The sequence below is a fragment of the Micromesistius poutassou genome (assembly GCF_964030765.1).
Source record: "Micromesistius poutassou genome assembly, chromosome: 18".
NCBI classification, from domain to species: domain Eukaryota; kingdom Metazoa; phylum Chordata; class Actinopteri; order Gadiformes; family Gadidae; genus Micromesistius; species Micromesistius poutassou.
Window position 1 is genome coordinate 14,805,985 of NC_140288.1, and position 22,039 is coordinate 14,828,023.

The following is a 22,039-nucleotide window of genomic DNA, read 5'->3' on the forward strand; positions in this document are numbered from 1 at the left end:
GGGGCCGCAACATAGCCGGCTAAGACGCATGCAGGTCAACTGCCGAATATACATTGAGTTTTTTTTAAATTATTATTAATCTCTGCATTTGTTGCTTGCACATGTTAAACATAAACTGCCATTACCAAAGGCCTCAAGTGCTATTAGGTGACTGTTTCAGGGTTAGTGGAAAATAACCATATAATCAAATAAGTAAAACATAGCTTTTAGGTTAATACACAACGGATTAAAAAGGGCACAACTCACACAAAGGTCAATTGAAGCTGTTTTATTGACACATCTCAAGTACATGTCTTCATATCAAGACAGTTGAACAGAAAACTGTTACCAGGGCCTTCTAAAGTATTGCAAAACAGCTTTTTTTTTTTTTTTTAAGTTATTAAGTAACGGATGGTTCTTGTTGAAAATGTTCCAATTCGACACCTTGGATCATCAGCAGGCTCCTGTAGGAAAGGTTGTGCATTAAACCACCACATCAAGGTAAAAATTACTTGCATTTTAATATCATTAGGGAAAACTTGAAGCATGAATGATAATATCCTCATATATTCTCAAAAATATCTTTCTCATTGACATGAGTCAGAAGTAATGTTATAATCATAGTGATAATCATTCAGTCTTTTATGAACCAACGCCACATATACTTGCCCTTTGCCACACGAGGGCCGTAGCGAACAGTACTGCGCCCGGAAGGGGCCTTCCAGAGACCTCAGCTCCTTATTCGACTCCTTATGGGGGGAAAGTACAACTCCAATGATTCAAGTGAAAGGAAACAACTATCCATGACCATTTTAAAAGAAGAAAGAAAGACCCTCATATAAATTTCAAAACAATCTTTCCCACTAATGGGTCAAATGGGTAGTGATTATTTTAAATCATTGGTGAATGTTATTTTAATCATTGGTAAATGTAAGAGTTACATACGTGCTGTAAGGTCATAGCTGCAGCACGACCCGGCCTTCCTCGTTGAGTCCTAGTAAGGAAAAAAACAAATTTATAAGAACATTTCCATAACAGTTTCAGGTCGTACCGTATAACAACACCCTCAGAATTTCAGGACGATTTCTTTCCCGCATGGGGTCAAATGGGTAGTGATAGATTTAATCATTGGGAATTTGGGATAGTAATTCGATTGGTGAATAAAGTGCATACTTACAGGCATCACAATGCACTAGGGATGTCGACTAGTGTGATGGGACTAGTCGATGTAGTTTTGACAAACGTCTCCGAAACACGAGGAAGATCAACGAGTCACCATATTCTCGCAGAAACAGGAGCCTACCATGTGCTCACTTCCATTTTCAAAAATCAAAAAAGCATATATGCTCATCTTTGGTTGTCTGGTGGGGTTTTTGCTACGGATTAATAAATGTCTCACGTTCTTTTTTCCGGATTTATCGAAGATTTGTTAGTATTTGGCTGAAGACGAAGAAAAAAACACACCCTGCCAAGTCAAGCCTCATGTGATAAGACTTCTTCTACGCACTGGAAGATGTACTTCGCTAAACCGGATGTCGTCATGGGTCACGTAAAGCGTGGCCTTTTTTTTTTTTTTTTTTTTTTAACCTTTTGGTTTATGTTGACAGGATTCACAACAACAAAGTGGTTGAAGAATGAAACTGTACATAACGACAGTTCAAACTGCATTTGAACGCAGTTGTGAAATACGTCATTATTCTGAGTAATTCTAAGATTACTCTTAATGTGATACACATAAAGACAATGATGCCAATTCAGTTCTGAAAAAGGTTTTACTATTAGAAACTACTCAAATCAGCATCTGTCAAGCCTGTTCCCATATAGCCATCATACAGAACAGCTTCTGAACATACCTTCTGGTTTCTAATGATATTAATCTTAAATAACACTTGCCTTCAGTCTTAAATATTAATTTCAAATAAATGCCCTGTTAAAATAGTAACTTATTAACTAGACAATTTAAAATAAGGTTTAAAAAGAGCATAATGTACACCTCTCATATAAACAATTTACCAAAAATATTTGTTGCAGTCCCAACACATGAAATAAAGCTTTTGCTTTTCAAAATTATTTTAAGGCAACTTTGCATTGAAAAAATATTGTGAAGAATGGAAGACAGACAAACAGTCAAAAGCAGCAATACTTCTGAATCCGAATTAAAAGCAAACACGATACAGCACAGCTCCATGTCCCTATATAGGTGACCGATTCTTCCTATTGCAGTTCCTCTTCTTTTCATCCATCTGGGAATAATCCAAAAATGGTTTACGGGTTATTCCTGAGAGAACCAACGTTTGTATTAGACAGGTCATTTTGGGTTGTAAATTCAGGTTTTAAAAATGCATGAAGTTGAAGTACAAGTTGCGAAACTAAACCATACATATGTCCTGCAGCCAGAGAAATCTCATAATTTGAGTCTGTTGGATAAAGAATCAGTATAAATTAGCCATAAGGTTGGTGCCTAGCTTAATTCTTAAATATATTAGGGAGGGATGGCATTTAAGAAAAATATTAAATAAAAACTTACAAAACAAGCAGTTATAAATTGATTGTGGCAAGAGATTTTCTCCTGATATTTAAATAACTCGCCACAATTTAATAATCAGGCCAAATGCTAAGCTATCGTAAAAACTAACATGAACAGAGGGGTTTTTTCAATAATTTTCTGAGAGGACGCACTAACACACGATTATCGGACATGGTTGTAAAGCTAGGTGAAAATAGGATGTCATTATTGGAGTCATGGATATACCTGGCAAATATTAGTAAATTAAATAGCAAATTGTTATCAGTCAAATATACAATCTGTGTGCGGGTTGAATGAACTACCCTCCGCGCATTCAGGACGCAAAAAATACTGAGTCATACTGTGTGCATTTTTCTCTTTACATATATTTAGCCATTTTTTTGTCATTGCTAATGATGAGAGTAAAAACAAAACTCATTATTCCAACTGAGCTTCCAGGTAGGCACATGACTACGGAAACATTAGCACTAAGCTACAAGCACTTGTAGATTATAATTTTTTTTTAATCCAAAATATGTGCATCTCTGCCAACATTGTGCATAATGCGTGTCCGAGTTAGCGTTATTAGTCCGGTTCCATCCAGCTCCGATCCTCAGCAAGGCAGTAGCTCGCTCTACTGTCCATTGATGTCGAGTCAATCTTTTGTCCTTCAAATTAAAAGCCCAGGGGTTGGGTTGGTGGTACAGGAGAAAGGAAAACAGGACTGGTCTCATTCTCGGCCAACGCCCTCCCAAGCGGCTCCTTTAAGGAACAGGGGTCAGAATGAGCCAGGCCCAGGGGACAGGGTGGAGGAGGGGGTCCTGGTCTAGCAGTTGATGCAGTCCGACTTGGCCTTCCCTGCCGAGCTGATGATCCTCATGAGGCAGTGTCCAAACTCCTCCAGGATCAGCCTCTCCGCCAGGGCCTGCGGCTGCCCGCTGAGCTCCGTCTGCCGGGCCTGGTCCAGGAGACACTCGCACGTCGCCTCCACCACCTCCTTCGTGACAAACGTGTAAGGCAGCCTATAAGGGACAAAAAGTCAAATAAATAATGATTTTTTTGTTATAGCGACTGAAAGACCAGTCTGGCCTGTTTTTTTTAACTAATCAGGGCCTCCCTTCTGTGACTGGTTCAGGGAATTCATCTTGTCAATCACAGGTATACGAAATGCAACACTTCTCATTGGCGGAGAAACTTGGCCAGGGAGGGAGCAGAGGGGGGAGGGAATTCCAATTATTTTTGGCTGTTTAGTTTCAGAATATTGCTCACTCTCTCTCTCTCTCTTTACAACTCCCGAATCTCATCTACTGCACCTTTAAGAGGAATCAATTCAATGCATGGACGCTGTGTTGGGCTGGGCGATTAATAAAATTTTGATCGCGATTTGGATTTCAGAGTGAAACGATCACCAAACTAATATAATCGATTTGAAGGGTCTTTTTGTTGTTGTTGTTTTTTTAATAGAAATTCCAGAACAGCTGGATTCATATCTGGACTTTATTTTCTATTTGACCATTTTGTGTATTTTTTTAAGGGTCGATTTCAAAGTAAGTAAAAAGTGTTTTTTTTGAGAGAGAAATTATGAATAAATGCATCATGTTTTCAAACTCAAAAATAATCGTTTGAATAATCGAGATTTCAATATTGACCAAAATAATCATGATTATGATTTTTTTTCCCCATAATCGAGCAGCAGCCCTACGCTGTGTAGGGAAACAAATCCTGGTTACCGGCCGCCTCCACTCGTGCTGATGGGCGTGGTCCTGGTGAGCAGGTCTGAGATCTGCGAGGACAGCTTGGTCTTGGCGGCCGTCTGCTGCTGCACCCGCACCTCGGCCGCGTCCGCCAGGTGCATCAGAGTCTTCCTCTCGGGGCTCTCCTCAAAGTTCTTGCAGCCGACGCACTTGCATATGGACGAGCACATGATCTTCGCCTGCAGTGCAAACACAGATACACCTTAGTGGTTTAAAGCAGTGAGGATGACGCAAATAACTGGAAGCAGGATTTGGACTCCATGTTACATGGAATAGATATTCCATGTCATTTCAATGCTTGATATAGAATTTCAGAAAATAATCTTGGGGTTGTGTCAGCAACATTAGCCAAACTGATCAAATAAACAAAACACTGAAAACAAGGGCCAACATGTAATCATTGCTGCCAATTTGCCTCCATCCATGAGATTGCTTTCCAAAATATCTCACTTCCAAAACCGGGGTGCGGATTAGCATGACTTCCACACCGGTTAGAGTGTGGCACAGGACTGGCTTTGTGAAAACAATGTTTATCCCTTTCTTCCCTCCCACGCGCAAAACAAAACGGTATTAAAGGGCCATCCGATGAAATCAATGATTGTTTTAGCAAGATCTGATCGGTGAGGGTTGTCCTCTGGGGGGGGGGGGGGGGGGGGGGGGGGCAGGGGGGGGGCAGGGGGGGGGCGGGGGGCCGGCACCTCGTAGCATTCACAGTAGTTCTTCAGGCAGCCCGACCGCTTGCAGTTGCAGCCCTTGCTGTGTCTGCGGTCCGACTCGCCCTGCTTCCCCTTGCCTATCTTGGGCTTGAAAGCGCCGGGATTGCGGTCCAGACACGTCTTGGATAGATAGAAAAGTAGATGGGATTAAAAATGGACATGGAGACGCATATGGAGATAGAGGGTCACTTTGGGTTAGAATGAAGTATTAGAGCTATGCCATTAGTGATATACGTTCAGGACAAAAGAGCTGAATGGCTCCTAACCTTTATGGCTTTGAGTCGTTCCGTTTCATGCTCCAGGTTATTGAAGCAGTTATTGCAGTTGCAGTTATTGCAGAACTCCCCGTTTGCAAAGCAGTCGCAATATCTGAGGAATGAGACCATTCAAATTGTTAGTTCTCCATATTTACGGCTAGAGTTCAATCTAATCATGAACGACAGAACACACATTTCTCTGCGTAAGAAAATTGTAGTACACCTAGAAGACACCTTGTCAAACCACCTTTAGAGGGATGCAAGTTTATCAGCCTCCTACTTCACATTTTAGCTTCTTCCACCCTACCTTACTTCACTTATTTTTGCAAATACTGGTTCTGCTCTCTTTAGGTCCCCTGACAGCAAAGAGTGGCTTTCTGGACTTCAATTTGGGCAATTCCAAAACCTTGAGTATTTTCTTTCAGCATTCTTCATTCATATTATGGTGTATATGTACAGGTTGCTTCTACCTGATAGATTATTTTGAATGAATGAAGGGTGAACTAGGTAATGGTTGGTCGATTTACATCTGATTTTAGGGTTTGTATGCCCTAATATAAGAACCACAGAACCAAAAAGAAAATACCCACGTACTAGCCCTCAAAATATATTAGACTCACAGTTTGAGACATTGTGACTTGGTGCAGTTGCACGGTTTCCTGGGCCTCGTAGAGGAGTCTGTTGCTGTGGACAAGCTGAGAAGACGAAGACAAAGTAGGTTTAAACAAACGTCACATGCACACTAGGGGTGTAACGATACGCGTATTCGAACCGAAATATTTTGGTACGGGTCTAAGAGTTCGATGGATGCACGTTTCATTTTGGTACGTACCGAGAAAAAATTAAAAAAAGTTTTTATTGATTATCACACACTCTGTTAGTGTCTTGTCCTGATGTTTTGTGTTGAGGACCACAATGGAAATAAGTCCTGGACTTTATTGTGTTTTTATCCTCAATTGTATTTAATGTCTTTTAATTTTTGTGTAAGGCATTTGTTTGATACAATTTAATAAATCAAATCAAAATCAAATTGTTTAATAAAATAATAAAAACTGCTGTACCGAAAAACATACCGAACCGTGACTTAAAAACCGAGGTACGTACAGAACCGTGACTTTAGTGTATCGTTTACACCCCTAATGCACACAGACTGAACACATTAACAGCGGCAAGAGGTTCAGGAATCCATGGGCTGTCCCCTACCCATTGACAGGCAGCCTAGCCTGGGTCTGGACCCCGGTGGGGGCGTGGAACCCAGAGCTGCTGGCCATGGTCACCAAGGACGACTGCTGGAGCTGCGGAGATTACCAACACACAGCTATTTACTATTTGTTCTGATCTTTTTATTTCACCACATGGTGGTCAAAAGGCAGTGTATAACCCGAGAGGAAATCTAGAATAAACAAACCCTTGTGACTGTGAGGCATTTTCAGTTTTAAAGGCTTTTTTTGTCAACAGCGAACTTTGCAACATAGTTATTTTCATAAAATATATAACAGTGATATTATTATCATTATTATAATACAGACTCAACTTCACAATTATTAAAAATGACAATACATTTTTTTTTCAAACAAACTTAATTATATGAAGTTCCTATCACAACTGACCTGCGTGACGTACTGCGCGGGCACCACAGCGTAGCCCACGTTGCCCGTCCCGGGGGCTGGTGCCAGCACAGTCCCCGGGGGGAGGTTGGTGAAGTTGGGCTGGATCTGGGGCAGCGAGGTAGCGGGCATGATCAGCCGCTGCTGGGTCTGGGCGTTGGTCATCACCTGGGTCGTCGTCGTAATGGACTTTGGCACCATCTAGTGGCGGGGAATATTTTAATACATTTTCTTTGTGGATGTACATGTTTGATATATTGTACTAAAAATATATTTTATTTTACAAATTGCACTGTGTGTCATTTTATTTTTTTTAATTAGTGAAGACTATCAACTATAAAACAATGATATAACCTAACAAGTCACCTGTTTCATGGTTTGGGCCGGGGCGATGGGCACAGACATGCGTACCGTTCCTGTGTTGACGACCATGGGTTTCGCTGTGGGATATTGTCCACATTTAGAAACAATTCATTTGAGAGACCAAAGAAACTTACAAGCCAGGCTGAGAAGAACCCAAGCATATCATCCACGTTGAAGCAATAAGTGCTGCAAGTTTCTAGATAAGTCGATTTTAGTTTGTCAATATCTTAGTTTGTCAATAGCTTAGTTTGTCAATATCTTAGTTTGTCAATAGCTTAGTTTGTCAATATCTTAGTTTGTCAATAGCTTAGTTTGTCAATATCTTAGTTTGTCAATAGCTTAGTTTGTCAATGCTGGCGAGACAGTAATGGCTAAATATACATAGATTAAGACAGACAGATAAAGATGGATTGATAAACAAGACCATTAATAAGCTTTTCAATGTTGATTTCTCTATTGATAGAATAACGGCTTAATACACAATAAGGACAGATATAGGAACATGGATAGAGAGAATCCCTTTATCCATCCATTAAAAATCATTAATAAGCTTTGTAACCTGCATTTGCTGTATAGAGTGCAACAGATGGGACAGCTAGACATCTAGAGAACAATAGATAGCTAGATATATAGAGATTAATAATCTTTGACAATAGCGATTCCAACAACTACCCATCCTCCTTCCAAAACGAGCCTCATCATTCCAACCACCCCCCACCCACACCCACACACAGTACCCCAGCCCCGTGGCCCACCTGTCTGCATGGTGCTGGTGGTGGGGCCGCCTGCCTGCAGGGTGGTGGGATTGGCGGTGGTGGAGGTGACCAGCCGGACGTAGGTGAAGCGGCTGCCGGGGACCTGGATCTGCTGCACGTTGGGCTGCGTGGCCAGGGGGATGATGGTCTTGAAGTGGGAGCCGCCCATGGTCACCGTCTGCACCGGCTTCAAGCTCTGAAAGGGGGTAGGGAAGAGCATGTGCTTGATGAGGCTGTTGTTGTTGTTGTTATGGGGAATGTTGTTCTTCAGAGAAACGAGCGAAGGTCGCGAAGCACCGGCTTGATCGGGTTAGTTATAGATCTCCACCTCAACCGTCTTTAGTCTTGGGCTCTTTAATAACATAAAGGGACCTTTTTTGTTGTTATAGGATGTTTACCAGTATCTTTGTTACATTTTTTGGGATGTTTACCAGTATACCATTATAAACAGTGTGAAATGAATCACAGATTCAGCGTTTAGCGTTATCGCAAATTCAAACACCCACCCACCCACCCCCACCCCCACCCACCCCCACCCCCACCCCCACACACCCACCCACCCCCACACACACCTCTAGAGAATGCTCACCTGGGCGGCGGACTGGTTTGAGACCCCCTTGGAGGGGGATACGGCGGTGGGCTGATGCATGGTGAGGATCTGCTGGCCCAGAGCCATGTTGACCGGGACCCCCATAGACTTCTGCGTGGCGTTGGGGGTCTGGGAGGCGACCGACACCACGGTCAGCTGACGGGGGACCAATCAAACCAAGATGTTGATAAATACATGACCCTGATTGGTCCATAAACGTTCCAAGTGTGTGCATTATTTTTACATAAACGGACGACTCTTAACGCCTTTTAACAGTTCTGAGGCTTGCTTCAAGCACGTTTCTACTTCAGTGTAAACCGGGAAGCTTTAATCAAAGCAAAAATGTATCGTCACAGCCTTTGACATTGACAGCACATCACAGCGTATCAATAATGGGCCTTCTTCAGGCGGCCATCGTGGTTGTAAACAATAGCTGGTTTGGTAGTTACAGTTTAGAGACACTTAAACACACTGTCTTAGAGACACTGTCACTATGACGCCGCGTAAATAAATGCTAACATTTGCGACGTGACTTAAAAAGCTCAGAAACAATACCTTGCTGGGTGACTTTAGAGGCGAAATGGCAATCTTTTTATGCAGGCTGGTGTTGAGAGACTCTGAGATACTGATGGTCTTCGTGGACATCACTGGTGAATTCAGTACTCGTCCTACAGGGTTTATGTCACACAGGAACACAATGATTAAATATATTACATTTTGTGTACATATATATGTTACAATACTACAACAATATGTTCAGTTGAACACATGTATTCACACATGGCTGTAAAGAATTGACTCTTCATTCATTGAGCAGATGTGACTAGCTGTGACGCAGGCACAATCACAGAGGCATATGGATCAATATTGGAGCAACTAGGGTCAAATGTGCTGCATGACCAAGTTCCTAACAAAACTAAACAAAATAAATACACTGGACAGATTGCAGGTCAGATTTTGGAATTTTTACATAATAGTGACATCCAAAAGATTACGTCATCATAATGTCAAATAAGTTTGAAATAAATAGAAGGGAACTGTCTATTGCAGCACGTATGCCTCAGTAATTGAACCGTCAGGTAACTTCTTAAGCACTCCCACCAAATCAAACAGTGACGGATCAATACACATTTAAAACAAGCTTAATCACGCCCTAACAACACCATTTTTACGAGGAAATCCACTTACCGGCAATAACAGGAGAAACGGTTGTTTGAGACGTCAATCCTTTGCTGACGGTTTTGGTGATTATGTACTTGATTGGAGCCGCCGAGGAAACCTGTGCTTTCTTAGCAATCTGTGGAAGAGGCAGGGTATATGTTTAAGAACATAGTTTAAACACATCTGAATTACAGAAAAGTGTTGAATTTAGATATTAGAATTTACTATGATCTATGCCGGAAGTGATTTCAGATTCTGCAACACACATGTCTCCCGTGAAAAATCGAAGTCTAAGTCTTTGCCCCTGTGTATGATCAGCAGTGTGGGGTTCTGTTGGGTCCAACCAAAAAAAAAAAACGTGGGGGCAAGAATGACCCAGCATAATACTTCACTGATACCTATAACGGCAACCAAAAAATCGGAACCTGTGATTATATAAATTATTAACATAAAAATGCCTTTCATCACTTGGTTCAAACCCAGAACTCTTCGGCCCTAACACCCCCAACCACTAGACGTCCCTGGCCGGGCTCAACGGCAGAACCGCCCCCTACCTGCAACGTCTTCAGCTGCTGGGCTTGCAGTGCGGACACCGGCAGTGAACTGCCCGGGCTCCCCATCACCGGCTTCAGCTCTGTCCTCCCCCCGATGGTCACCACCTTGTACTGGGGTGCGGGGGACTTGCCGTCCCCCGAGGCCTGGCCCAGGACGCTCTTCTGGGGCAGCTGAAGCATGATGGGCTGCCCCGACTTCCCTATGGTTGTGACCAGCAGCTTCTGTCCGTCCTGCTTGATGACCTGCGCCGTGCTGGCGCTCACCCCCATGCCCGAGGTCTTAGTGGCCTCCGCCACCTTGTTGAGGATGATCTGGTGGTTGGCGGCGGATATGGCGAAGGAGCCCGGCGAGAGCTTCTGCAGGCCACTGCTGGCGGGGACGCTGGCGGCCGCGAGGCTGGCCGTGGTCCGGGTGGAGGTGGCCGTTGACATGGCGAACATAGGCTTGAAGGCCAGCGTCGACGACGGGGTCGAGGAGGCGCTGGAGACGACGAGGGTCAGCTGGCTTGCTATGCCACTCCGGACGGGCGGCGGAGTCCGGGCCACGCAGAGCTGCGTGTTTTGTGCCGTGACCATGGTGACGGGCGCGTCTGTTTCCATGGGAACCGGAGCCGCGTCGCATGGCTGGGCCGTGGAGACGGGGACCTCCTCCGCGGCGATGGCCTCGGTATCCATGATCTCGTCCGGGAGGAGGTTGTTGAGCTCTGGGGACACCACGTCCATGCTTGGGAGATTATTCAATTTCAAATGCTGTTGAACAATAACACAGTAGATATTGGTGGTTAATAACAGTTAGGAACAAAGCGGAATTAAGGAATATCTCATACCCTGGCCTTACTTTCTTTTTTAGCACTGCTACTTTCAGACATGAAACAATTCAATGATAGTCTTGATGTTTGCAAGAGCATGAAGATTGATCACAACTACCTTACGCATTTCATACACATCCTTTGAAGACAATTCATCAGTATTGCCTCGTTGCTCATGGACAATGAATTACCTTTTGAGCTCACCCTTTAGAGCAAGAGGCCTAACCCATACTATTTATCTGCACTTCACTGTAAGTCACATTGGATAAAGGAGTTGGCTGTTTACTAAATACTATTGAACTGAATAAAAGAGAGGCTCATGATGACTGTTAGCTCAATACCAAAGGCACGGGATGTGCAGTACCAAGTTGTATACCTTCATGCTATTAACAGGTCATGGGGATTTATTCTTGGCTGCAGTAGTGAATGCATGTTATTACTGCAAGTGACCTGACAACTTCGCCAGCCATTATGGCACTATGTGCAACAGCAATTCAAATATAAAAGCAGTTTAGGATGTGGTATCTAGTGCAGTAATTACTACTGGACATTACTACAGATTGTTTGTAATATTTAATTGAAATGTTACCTTTTTGTCTGCAAATTTAATCTTGATCACTAAAGGTTAGACCAATACATATCAATATAGAGGATATTTCTTTTGCCTGCATGTTCTACTTGTATTTGATCCCGTAGAACAGTATACTTAATACACAACAAATGGTATTATAAATGTATAACAGGGGAATCATGTTTTTCAGTTGGGCATTTAGAAAAGTGCCAAACTAAAAAACATGTTGCTATACATTTATAACGCTTCATTAGTTGAAAGTACTGACGGGAAAGGCTTGTCAAATGTGTCTATCTGTACCGTTGGTATTGAGTAGAATTTTCGATCTAAGGACCGTGTTTTTTGGTTGAACAGGGAGTTGATTGTTTACACATTTGATTGGTGACAGAATAATTATTGCATGGCTTAATGTCTAAATGTAGTGACAATGGGGTCCACTCAAACTTGACAGAGTAGCATTACGCACGATGGCACATCTGATCGAATAACACCATAAAGGACTAGAACGCAACAACCAGGGCTAGCTCCTTTAGCCTCACAACACTCACCCACTGTACAGCTGCTGGGGCTTCGAGCGCAACACAACTACATGCTGTGACCTTTCACAATGCAATAACTCCTCGCAGTAGGTCTTGTAGATCACTGGGTTGTTTGCAATATTGAACGTGTTGGCGTTAGGCCGCAGTGGCCTGGGGGTCGTATGGATCTGGGCATTACTGCCCTCATCGCAAGACACTTCTGTAAACACAGATATGGCCTAAGGCAAAACCACCGCGCCGTCATATCACTGAAACGCACGAATTGTGTTAATTCGACTGTAAACAAGGGACGCTGAAATCGTCCGCACAGAGGCCGTCAGTGGGCCATTGATCGCGGTCAGAGGCAGCCGGGTGAGACGGGGCGACCGGCTGCTTGTGGAGCTGCGCTACTATTTCACACCGGAGTTGGATTTCGAAAGATCCGCCATTTTTCCCTCGTCATCAACTCCACTAGCTCACTACGAGCCTACGGACCATTTAACAAGGATGGGAGGCTGGAGTCACACCGCGTACAAATGTCACGTTATTTCAGTACACACGGAAATACTTTTTGAAACGAGTTGACACTGTTACACCGGTGTATTTAACTTAAAATCGTTTGGTGACCGACATTGCTCTCTTAATTAATGTTAGTGCTGTCAGTTTGGTGGGGATGTGACAAGGAGACACGCACACACCGGGTGGGTTGTGTCATAGCCTTAACAATAAACAAAGTGGACCGATGAGGAAATAATGTCAATAAATGTCTCGGTTTTGCATGACTTATATTAATTATAAAAGGACTGGTGGAAGAAAGGTTCGCCGATTAGGGGAACAATTCTGCGTATTTTCTGCTGCAATACACACACTGGAATATACCTTGCAATGTTAACAAATAGCAAAAACGACCCACCGCATACAAACAACCCTGAAAAGTGTTTAATGTTGAGTGTTATGTGTGTCAAGAGTGATGATCAATACAACACTTCTTGGGTTATGGAAGTGATTGGCCTTTCTCTTCTTCGTAGTTGAAACAATAGACCGAAAAACAAATGACTCCCAGGCTGCTCACTACCGCTGCTTACACATGACACAAACCCCGCTGATTTAGATCTGTCGCGGACCATTACCCGAGGCTGTGTGTGTGTGTTTTTACATCTTAAACTAAAAGGCTACGGACTCGAATCTCCACCAACAAACACCTCCTGGAATAGCAAACTTGCTGAGCCTGCTAACATTAGCTTGCTAGCCGTCAGTTTGCAAACATCACGTATTGCATTGGCGGGTCTCAACGTGGATTTTGTGTCAGCGCTGGTGCACAATGTCACGTTATTACAGTGGCTTACCCGACTTGTTGCAACTGGGTACGTATTCAGATCGAGAACAGCGAAAGGGACACACGATTGTTCAAAATACCGCGCCGAGCGCCATTCCTCCCTGACAACTTCTATTGGGGCCACGCCCTCCGAGCGCTACGTCACCCCCTCGTCACTCACAGGGGTGGAAGGTGTTCAGTGTCAGTCCAATAACAAACTAGATATTAAAGTATGTTTTCTTGCAATTAAACAAAGTCCCTATCCATGGCGTAAAGCAAAACCGAAGAACACCATGCAGTGGAGAGTTCGTATACCTTGGTAGGACATTTAAATGTGTGGGCACCGTCTACGTCTACGTCAACACGTTCATGTGTGAATGATAAAACTGAAATAATAAGACTTTACAGTAATTGTCAAACTGTCTTGACCCTGTTGGAATTTTATGGGAGCAATCTTATAATAAGGCCAGTATAAACCACGCTGTAAGTAAACCATATAACATCATTGAACTCCCATAGTAGGCGGGCAGGGAAACACTGAAACCCTCAAGGGGCCATTTTTGCAAAAGGTGATGTCCATGCATTGCTTTTTTATGTTTGCGAAATACTTTGAAGGGTTTGCAAATTTTGATTATATGTACCCTTTTTATTAATAACATTCGAAAATTTGTGTCGGTAGGTTTGTTTAGTACACGCAAATGTATATTTTTCGTTGCAAGGTAGGAAAGATTGTAATGAGAATGATCGGATCAATCATTTGTGTATACAACACGATTGTGTAGATTGATGAGATGATTATGTTGAGTCTTTTGTATTGGCATATTAGCATATTAGGATTTTAAGCAGGTGTGTATACAGGCTGGCCAGGATGCTCAAAGTGTTGAAAATATAAAGACAATAACAATCCATTTCATGAATACTGAAATAAACATGGGATTGCGGTTGGTCATCTCAGTCAATTCAGTCAAAATCACAGACACGGGATGCCATGTTATTTTCTCATTTCCAGACTTTATTTATGTCTTTGGCGGGATTTATTATTTAGGTCTGGTCATTGTTAGGCTGAATGTCCTAAAAATCCTGTCTTCATCCAGGTATTGTACGTCCTGTACTTTGTGTCAAGTTAAAAAAAAAAATTGTACAAGGACACATTACACATATAGCTCTGGGAAAAGCAACACAGGTCCTGACTTCCTGACGGCCAAGAAAATAAAAGCCCTGACTTCCTCCCAAAAATAACAGATCTGAAGAATTATGGGGGGAGGATTTAATAGAGTGATGACAATTCATTAACATTTCAACCAAAGAAAGAATGGTAACGATAAGAAAGCCAATTCAAATAACAACAGGGGGATTATGTTGGATGGGTTGTGTTTTGGAGAAGGAGGGCTTTACTGGGTCATCTGGGCTTCCAAAGCCTGTGCAGCCCACTCCGGAGCAGCCGTGCGTATCTTCTCTAGGAGGTTGTTGACCTGGAAACATAGAGACTGGATCTGCTTGTCCCAGGTGGGCAGCGGCTCGCGGGCTGGAGGAGACACAAGCAAGTGGTTGGTTTCGAGTGCAATTTAATTGATGAAACCGATGTTTGCACGTCGCAAACTGACACTTTACAGCCCAATTTGAGTCTCCTCTGTCACTAGTTTATAGTTGCTTCACATCCGTGGTTTGCATGATTGCATAACAATCATGAGAAATAAAATCTGTCAAATTGTTCCCACAGCAATTAAAATGCTCAAGTATCCAGACTGTCCATGGTCCCACCAGTCAGATGGTCAACAAGAACATAAAATATTCCTGCTGGCAATAACACACTTTTAGTTTGTTACGGAGTTGTAGATAGAAGTGATCATGACTGTCACCCACCAGTCAAATCAAATAGGGACTGTTGTGGCTGACTTACTCTCAAAGTGGACGATTCCATCTATCTGGTCAATGAAGCCATTCATACGTCCTTCAGTGATCATCTGGGAGGCTATCTTCTCAGCCTGAGGAGATAGATTTAGGTTTTGAGTCAGCAAGTAAGAAGTAGGAATATTTCAGTTTGCAAAAAAAAACAATAAACCCATGATCTGGCATGAGTGAAAGCAGTTTGTTTTCTGAAATAATTCCCACCTTTGCAGGGGGGATTTCCAACAGTGCCCCGAGTTCTTCAAATGTGATGTTGTTGTACAGTTTACTAGCAGAAAGAAGGTTGTGCTCAATCACCGCTCGGTCGAGAATGCTGGACCCTGAAGGGATATATCACAGATATCATGTCACGTAATGTATGGGAAACCTCACATAATAATTCACCAAGCACACAGCTTTTAGGCGATCAGCTGAGGAGGAAAGGATACCATGAGGTGAGAAGAGAGGATAGAGGAGAGAAAATGTGAGTAGAGAGGTCGAGTTGAAGTGAGGAGAGGAGGAAAAAGAAGATAGGAGGAGTGAGGAAAGGAGATGAAAGGAGAGAGAAGGGGATGAGAGGAGATAGGAGCTGAGGGATGAAAGAAGAGATGAGAGAAGACGATAGAAAGAGTGATGAGAATAGCAGAGGGATGAAAGGATAGGAGAGAAGAGGAGATAAAAGGTGAGGAGGTAGGAGGAGTGGGGGAGGCAATAAAAGAAGAGGAATGGAAGAGGCAGGGCATAGGCAGGAAGAGGATAAGGTCGTTGCGCACCAAAGCTCAAATGTAGATTGCCTTGTGTTCATACAGGAGACATATTTAATCCCATGTGGACTCGCCATCTGGTAATTTCAATTGATCATCTGAAAAATAAACTCTTGAAAATGCTAGCATATACTGCAGCTCCGCCATCGGTGTGAAAGAGTTCCTCGATTAACCTCGGTGCATATTCAAAAGTGGATGCTTCCGCTCTACAATTCAGCTTTGGTGGGGAACAGCCCTGACGGGTTACGGTACAGTACAGTACAGCGATAAATACAATACAACAAGGTGAAAAGCCCATTCAAAAATCACCGTCACCGTCTGTGGTAGTGGCCTTCTGGTGGGGCATCAGCATGGTAGCAAACTCCTGCAGCTGGTTGCCCCGGATGATGCGGTCCAGGTACATCTTCTCCAGGATGCCGTAGGCCGCCAGCTGCTGGCAGCGCTCGTCCTTAAACAAGGTGGCCAGCATCCGTGACCGCTGCTGACCTGGAGGGGTGGAGGGAGGGAAGGTTGTGGATTCATTGGAGTATGCATTGCATTTATTGTACTGCTATTCCGCAATTTTTTGATTTTTTTTTAAGATTTATTTTTTGCCTTTCTCAGCTTTATTATAGAGATGGACAGAGAGGAAAGTGTGGGAGACAGAGGGGAGGACATGCAGCAAACGACCCATCAGGACTCTATTACGTGGTACGCGCCTTAACCCAGTGCGCCCCGCTATTCTGCAATTTAAACATTCAGCAGACGCTTCTATCCAAAGTGACTCGGAAGACATTTTGTGAGGTTCATTGAGGAGCAAATAGCGGGGATTGGCCATCTTGCTCCCAACCCCCGCTATAAACCCAGAGCCTTATGGCTATGGGTTTGAACTCCATACAGTCAGATAATCCATCTAATCAACAGATTAACCTACACAATGGTGGTAGCAGCAGCCTGTGGTAGCCTGCACGTACCTGCGGAGGCCAGTATAGTGCAGTTCAGCGCGTGCTTCAGGGCCTCCAGGCGCTCTGTTTCGTGGACGATGGACTTGTACGACAGCTCGTTGTACCTCTGGGCAGCTTCAATGAACTTCCTCCTGAAGTCCAGCACTCTAGCGTAACACACCTGAGCGACAACACAGCGTGACAGACCATTTGTGAACAGACAATTTCAAGACAATTAAATTCTTTAACTCCAAGCATCCTCAACAGTGCAGGTAAAAACAAGTATGTTTATATGTTTGGCTGGGACTCAAATAGCCTAACCCACATTCTGCCCCACTGAGCACTGTGACTTTTGAAAAAATAAAAATAAATAAAAATCACGCAACAATATAATAGATATATAGCAAAAAAAAACAAAAAACATTTCATGACACGTTGTTGTTACCTTATAGTGTATTTGTAGCTGTTCGTTGGACGACTCGTTCTGTAGCAACGATGCTCTGTTTATGTAGGCTTCAGCTTGTACCGGGTCGTCATCCTCCAAGTATAGACGAGCGATTTTCAGGTACGTATCCAATTTATAATCTACATTGTATTGCCTATGGAGTGAACGAAAAGAGTGATAGTTAAAACATATTTGAGATGATGCATCTTGTGAGACATAAACATGTTTGTAGCCAGAGCTATCTTACTTCTGTCCCGTTTCCAGTGGGATTCCAACTAAAACCTGTGCAGCGTTTCTCCAGTCTCCCTCCTTTTCGTAAATGGTCGCCAGGTGCTGTCGAATAGAGGCTACCTGTGGAAAGAAATGGGCGTTTAACACTCAGAATATTGAAGTTTACAAGGCCACTTGAATTCAGAGACATTTCATAAAGTCAAGGGAAGGTTAGGGTACAGAAGGTACAGAAAAAATATGAACGCAAACATAGCACCCACTTGCTCTTCGAAAGAGATGACCCTAGGCTGTATCTTCTCCAAGGTGAAGTGGTATATGGCCTTGGCAGTGCTGTCGGGCAGGTTAGGGAGGTGTGTGCAGAAGTCTGTAAGAAGCTGTCTCGAGATGACAAGGCTAACATTTTCATTGACCACTGCAAGGGAAGAAGGAAAAAAAAGAATGCATGAGTATGTATGCTAGCGTACACCGTAAACAGTAGGGGTCAGACGCAGGTGGGCGATTGAAGGACAGTGTTTTGAATGTGTGTCATACATCGAATGTATTGAAACTATTTAACGATTGTATAGGTAAATATCTGTTAAAGGTTAACCAACCACAACACAAACACAGAACAGAATACTAATTTAATAATAAAATAATTATACAACAGCATCAACATATTCCACAAGCTTTTCACAAATAGAAAACCAGTTCCTGTTAAACTGTTTAAGTGAAATAAAGGCAGCACTTACTTGCTTCTACGAAAGCTTTTAAGAACTCTAGTTGATCTGCATCTGTGTACTGAATGGCCTTCTCCAAAATTTGACGATACCTGAAAAAGAAAGTTACATTACTGATTCTGAAGGCCATCAAACTATTAAGTATTTTTTAGCGACTATAGGGCCAGTTTTCGCACTATAGTTGTTTCAAATGTGGTAAGATCGTTGTGTAGCTTTATCAACCACCTAAACATCTTGCACTGTTGTATGGTGCATATCTCTCAGACATTACCAATACCAATACAAGGTGGTTGGATTAGACCTCTAGTTAACAGATATATGCTGGAAAGAACCACTAGTAAAAAAAAAAAAAAAGGCACTACATCTACTTTGAGACAACCCGACAAAAAAACAGCCAATATAGGATAAATGATTGTTTACTGACAAAGTAAACAATTGCCATCATAACAAGCACCCGAAGTAGCACCCAAATATCAGTGATACACTTCAAATATGGCTGCCAATACAGCCAGCAAAAGGCTCGTATGTCATATAATACATGGGCATTCATTAAGACTCATAGTTCAATTCGTTTTCCGAGCATTCCCTGCCAATATTCGGATTCAAACGATGCGTTGTTGCAAGCGCTAGCTTGTTATTTCAGGTATGCTAAGCTATCGAGGCTACATGCTGGTGTAATTGAATGGGAAACTGAAGTGACACCATCAATAACATAGAACATTCATTCTGTAGCTTACAGTTACCTATTTACAATATTAACCACACTAGGAGACGTCTTAACAAGTTTACTATTGAATGGATAGTTGAAAATTCCGTGGAGAAACTTAAAACTAACAGGATAGTGTATGTAGCGTTAGCGCTAACTAGCTGACGTCCGCTAACTAGCTAGCTCTATGCTACAGCTACCAATAGAAAAGCGAACGTGCAAACCCCAAACGAATACACACACATAAATTGCCACTGCTTTGTTCGGTACGCACTTTGCAGCAAGATCTTTGTGCGATCCAGTTGAATTCATGAGCTGGGCGAGCTCTTGCCTCACTTCGCTCGCCATTGTTGGTGGTTCCTCTGTGAGCGTCAACCACTCAGTGCTCGCTGCTGTCAAAGAGGGCGATTCTACACATAGACTCTACCCATAGACTCTACCCATCATAGATTCTATCTATAGACTCTACCCATAATATACTCCACCCATAGACTCTACACACCATAAGACTATACACATATACGTTACGCTTAGACTCGACCCATAGTCTGGACCATTAGATATACCCTTAGACTCTACCCATACTCATCACAACCCATAGACTTTACACATAGACTTTACCATAGACTCTACCCTCCGTCCCCTGTCCCCTCAGCGCGAAAAAACTCGGTGGTTTCTAGAAGCCACTTCTTTATTATTATTATGTTATGAGAAGTTTAGTACTAGTAGGAGGGTTAGTGTTGTTCATCATATAGTGTTTGTGTGAGGAATGGGGTTAGTTTTATTTGTTGGGTTAGTGTGAGTAATATGGTTAATTTTATAATTTAAGAAGGTTAGTAATAGTTATTTTGTATTTGTTGTCTTTTCTTCTTTCTGTTATTATTATGTCTTGTTCATGCTGCTTATCTTCTCTTTTATTTGTCTGTGAACATTTCACCACTATATTGAAGTTTCAAATAATACAAACCCCGCGTTTCAAACATAAATTTTATTCAGTGTAATTACACAATACATTTTATTTTACATATGTGAATATATTCATTGGAATATTGGCTCACTCACACAGGCCACATGGTTGCATCTAGAAGTCGTGAGAGAAAAAGCCAACAAGCCGAGTTAAAGAAACCAAACAAGTGTTTTGGAATCACTGACATCATCATATTAACCTTCATTCTGAACTATTGAACTTTGTTGAATTGCCTTAACTACATTGTAATAAAAACCCACCCTTTTATTGATTCTTGATAGAATTACAGCTGTTTATTTATTTGTATGTGTGTGTGTGTGTGTGTGTAGTGTGTGTAAAGTTTTGTGTTTGTGTGTGTGTGTGTGTGTGTGTGTGTGTGTGTGTGTGTGTGTGTGTGTGTGTGTGTGTGTGTGTGTGTGTGTGTGTGTGTGTGTGTGTTTGTGTGTGTGTGTGTGTGTGTCCAGCCAGTCCACCGCCCAGATGAACAGTCTTTACTGAGTCATTTCGGACCTGTGTGTGTGTGTGTGTGTGTGTGTGTGTGTGTGTGTGTGTGTGTGTGTGTGTGTGTGTGTGTGTGTGTGTGTGTGTGTGTGTGTGTGTATATGTGTGTGTTTGTGTGTGTTTGTATGTGCATACATGCACAATTAACTTTGAGAACTCTTACTTACCTCAATGTGAAATCAGAAAATGCAGAAATCAGAAAATGCCCTGTTCCTTTCTCAAATCGATATCTCTCTTTAGCTGACAGGTAGCACAGATGTGACAGCAGCCATACATCAAGAAGTCAGTGCACAGAGAGCCCTATAAACAGTGCAATGGGTTAAATAAGTATGAGGGAGATCAAGAGTGTGACAAGATTGGAATGAACACTGTCTTGACAAAATAAAATATAATAAAATATAATATAAATATATAAAATGCTATTTCATTTTTTGTTTCAATTTCTTTTCATTTAGAAGACGCTTTTATCCAAAGAGACAAACAAGTGAGGCAGAAAACAAATTAAATACACAAAGTAAAGCTACAAAACAAAAAACACATTCAATTGGACAGGACAGGAGGCAGCAAGTTAATTAGGCTACAATCCTAATCGTATCAGGGTGAACACATTTTTAACCTGTTAAGTCCTTTTTGAGGTAATCCTCCCACTAAAATGACATTCCTAAGTAAATCAATGATTAGCTCTACATCTGCCAGGTCGGATTACATGGGGCTTGTATCCATATAGATAACAGATTGGGCAATCAAAAAAATCGGTGAACTTCTATCTATCTATCTATCTATCTATCTATCTATCTATCTATCTATCTATCTAACTACTATCATCATTTTAGAGTAAACTATCTACTACTAACACTCATATCCACACAACTTAGTTTGTTAGTTAGTTAAACTAGCCACACAACTTACATTGATGTTGTACTTAGTCCTGTACACACTACGGATGGCCATGTTCATACCACACAGGCAGCACTCGTCCATATCGCGGGCGATGGTGCAGCCAAGGCATGGGAAGCAACACAGCCCATAGAAACCTGCATAGACGCAAATAGAATGAATTCATAGGGACCTTGAATCGATACCAAATCTACAAAACATACATTTGGTAGGAGTAATCCTCACAAGTGCCGCAGTCACTGGTAAAGGCACAGAGACCCGTCTGAAACTCAGAGGGGGGGAATCGCCTCGGTTGGTTTGTCACTGCCATGATTGACTGAAACTGCAATTGACAAAAGAGACAAACCTCAATATTAACAGTATACCATCATAGTATGAGGCCTATTGATTTTCCATAATTCCAAGGGAAAAATAAAACACAGTTACAATTAAAGTAAATTAATCAGAATCTATAAGAATCTATAAGTCTGAATCTATAAGTAACTTTTCAAATAGAAAAGGAGGAGGGTATACTTCTTACCAGAGGAGTTGGAGAAGAAATGAAT

General features: G+C 42.3%; 3 protein-coding genes and 1 long non-coding RNA gene across 6 annotated transcripts; all 4 read right to left on the reverse strand.

The window, feature by feature from the left end:
- Positions 1 to 271: 271 nt before the first annotated feature.
- On the reverse strand, positions 272 to 1,445 carry LOC311363496. The gene is made up of 3 exons (XR_014638994.1): positions 1,157 to 1,445; positions 925 to 973; positions 272 to 728 (listed from the first exon to the last, which is right to left on the reverse strand). It is a non-coding gene; the product is annotated as an uncharacterized lncRNA (long non-coding RNA).
- A 382-nt stretch (positions 1,446 to 1,827) lies between these two features.
- On the reverse strand, positions 1,828 to 13,583 carry lin54 (lin-54 DREAM MuvB core complex component). Of its 2 annotated transcripts, none has more exons than XM_084482682.1 (14): positions 13,486 to 13,583; positions 10,242 to 10,991; positions 9,715 to 9,823; positions 9,082 to 9,194; positions 8,527 to 8,682; positions 7,938 to 8,133; positions 7,186 to 7,259; positions 6,823 to 7,020; positions 6,416 to 6,507; positions 5,833 to 5,907; positions 5,222 to 5,324; positions 4,938 to 5,075; positions 4,216 to 4,418; positions 1,828 to 3,507 (listed from the first exon to the last, which is right to left on the reverse strand). In XM_084482682.1, exons 2-14 carry the CDS (start codon positions 10,962 to 10,964, stop codon positions 3,312 to 3,314), a joined length of 2,376 nt encoding a protein of 791 aa, XP_084338808.1. In that variant the 5' UTR covers positions 10,965 to 10,991; positions 13,486 to 13,583; the 3' UTR covers positions 1,828 to 3,311. The 2 variants fall into 2 exon arrangements, with proteins under 2 accessions (XP_084338808.1, XP_084338809.1); XM_084482683.1 differs by lacking the exon at positions 13,486 to 13,583 and adding an exon at positions 12,170 to 12,233.
- An 868-nt stretch (positions 13,584 to 14,451) lies between these two features.
- cops4 (COP9 constitutive photomorphogenic homolog subunit 4 (Arabidopsis)) lies at positions 14,452 to 19,617 on the reverse strand. Of its 2 annotated transcripts, none has more exons than XM_084482847.1 (10): positions 19,404 to 19,617; positions 18,436 to 18,515; positions 17,965 to 18,116; positions 17,721 to 17,824; positions 17,474 to 17,627; positions 17,059 to 17,209; positions 16,421 to 16,591; positions 15,567 to 15,682; positions 15,355 to 15,439; positions 14,452 to 14,979 (listed from the first exon to the last, which is right to left on the reverse strand). In XM_084482847.1, the coding sequence occupies exons 1-10, from the start codon at positions 19,475 to 19,477 to the stop codon at positions 14,846 to 14,848; spliced, it is 1,221 nt and encodes a 406-aa protein (XP_084338973.1). In that variant the 5' UTR covers positions 19,478 to 19,617; the 3' UTR covers positions 14,452 to 14,845. The 2 variants fall into 2 exon arrangements, with proteins under 2 accessions (XP_084338973.1, XP_084338972.1); XM_084482846.1 differs by having other exon boundaries at positions 16,415 to 16,591.
- A 1,175-nt stretch (positions 19,618 to 20,792) lies between these two features.
- On the reverse strand, positions 20,793 to 21,804 carry LOC311362869 (placenta-specific gene 8 protein-like; the record flags this gene model as incomplete). The annotated part of the gene is made up of 3 exons (XM_084482754.1): positions 20,793 to 20,897; positions 21,507 to 21,631; positions 21,720 to 21,804. The coding sequence occupies 3 exons, from the start codon at positions 21,802 to 21,804 to the stop codon at positions 20,793 to 20,795; spliced, it is 315 nt and encodes a 104-aa protein (XP_084338880.1).
- Positions 21,805 to 22,039: the final 235 nt, after the last annotated feature.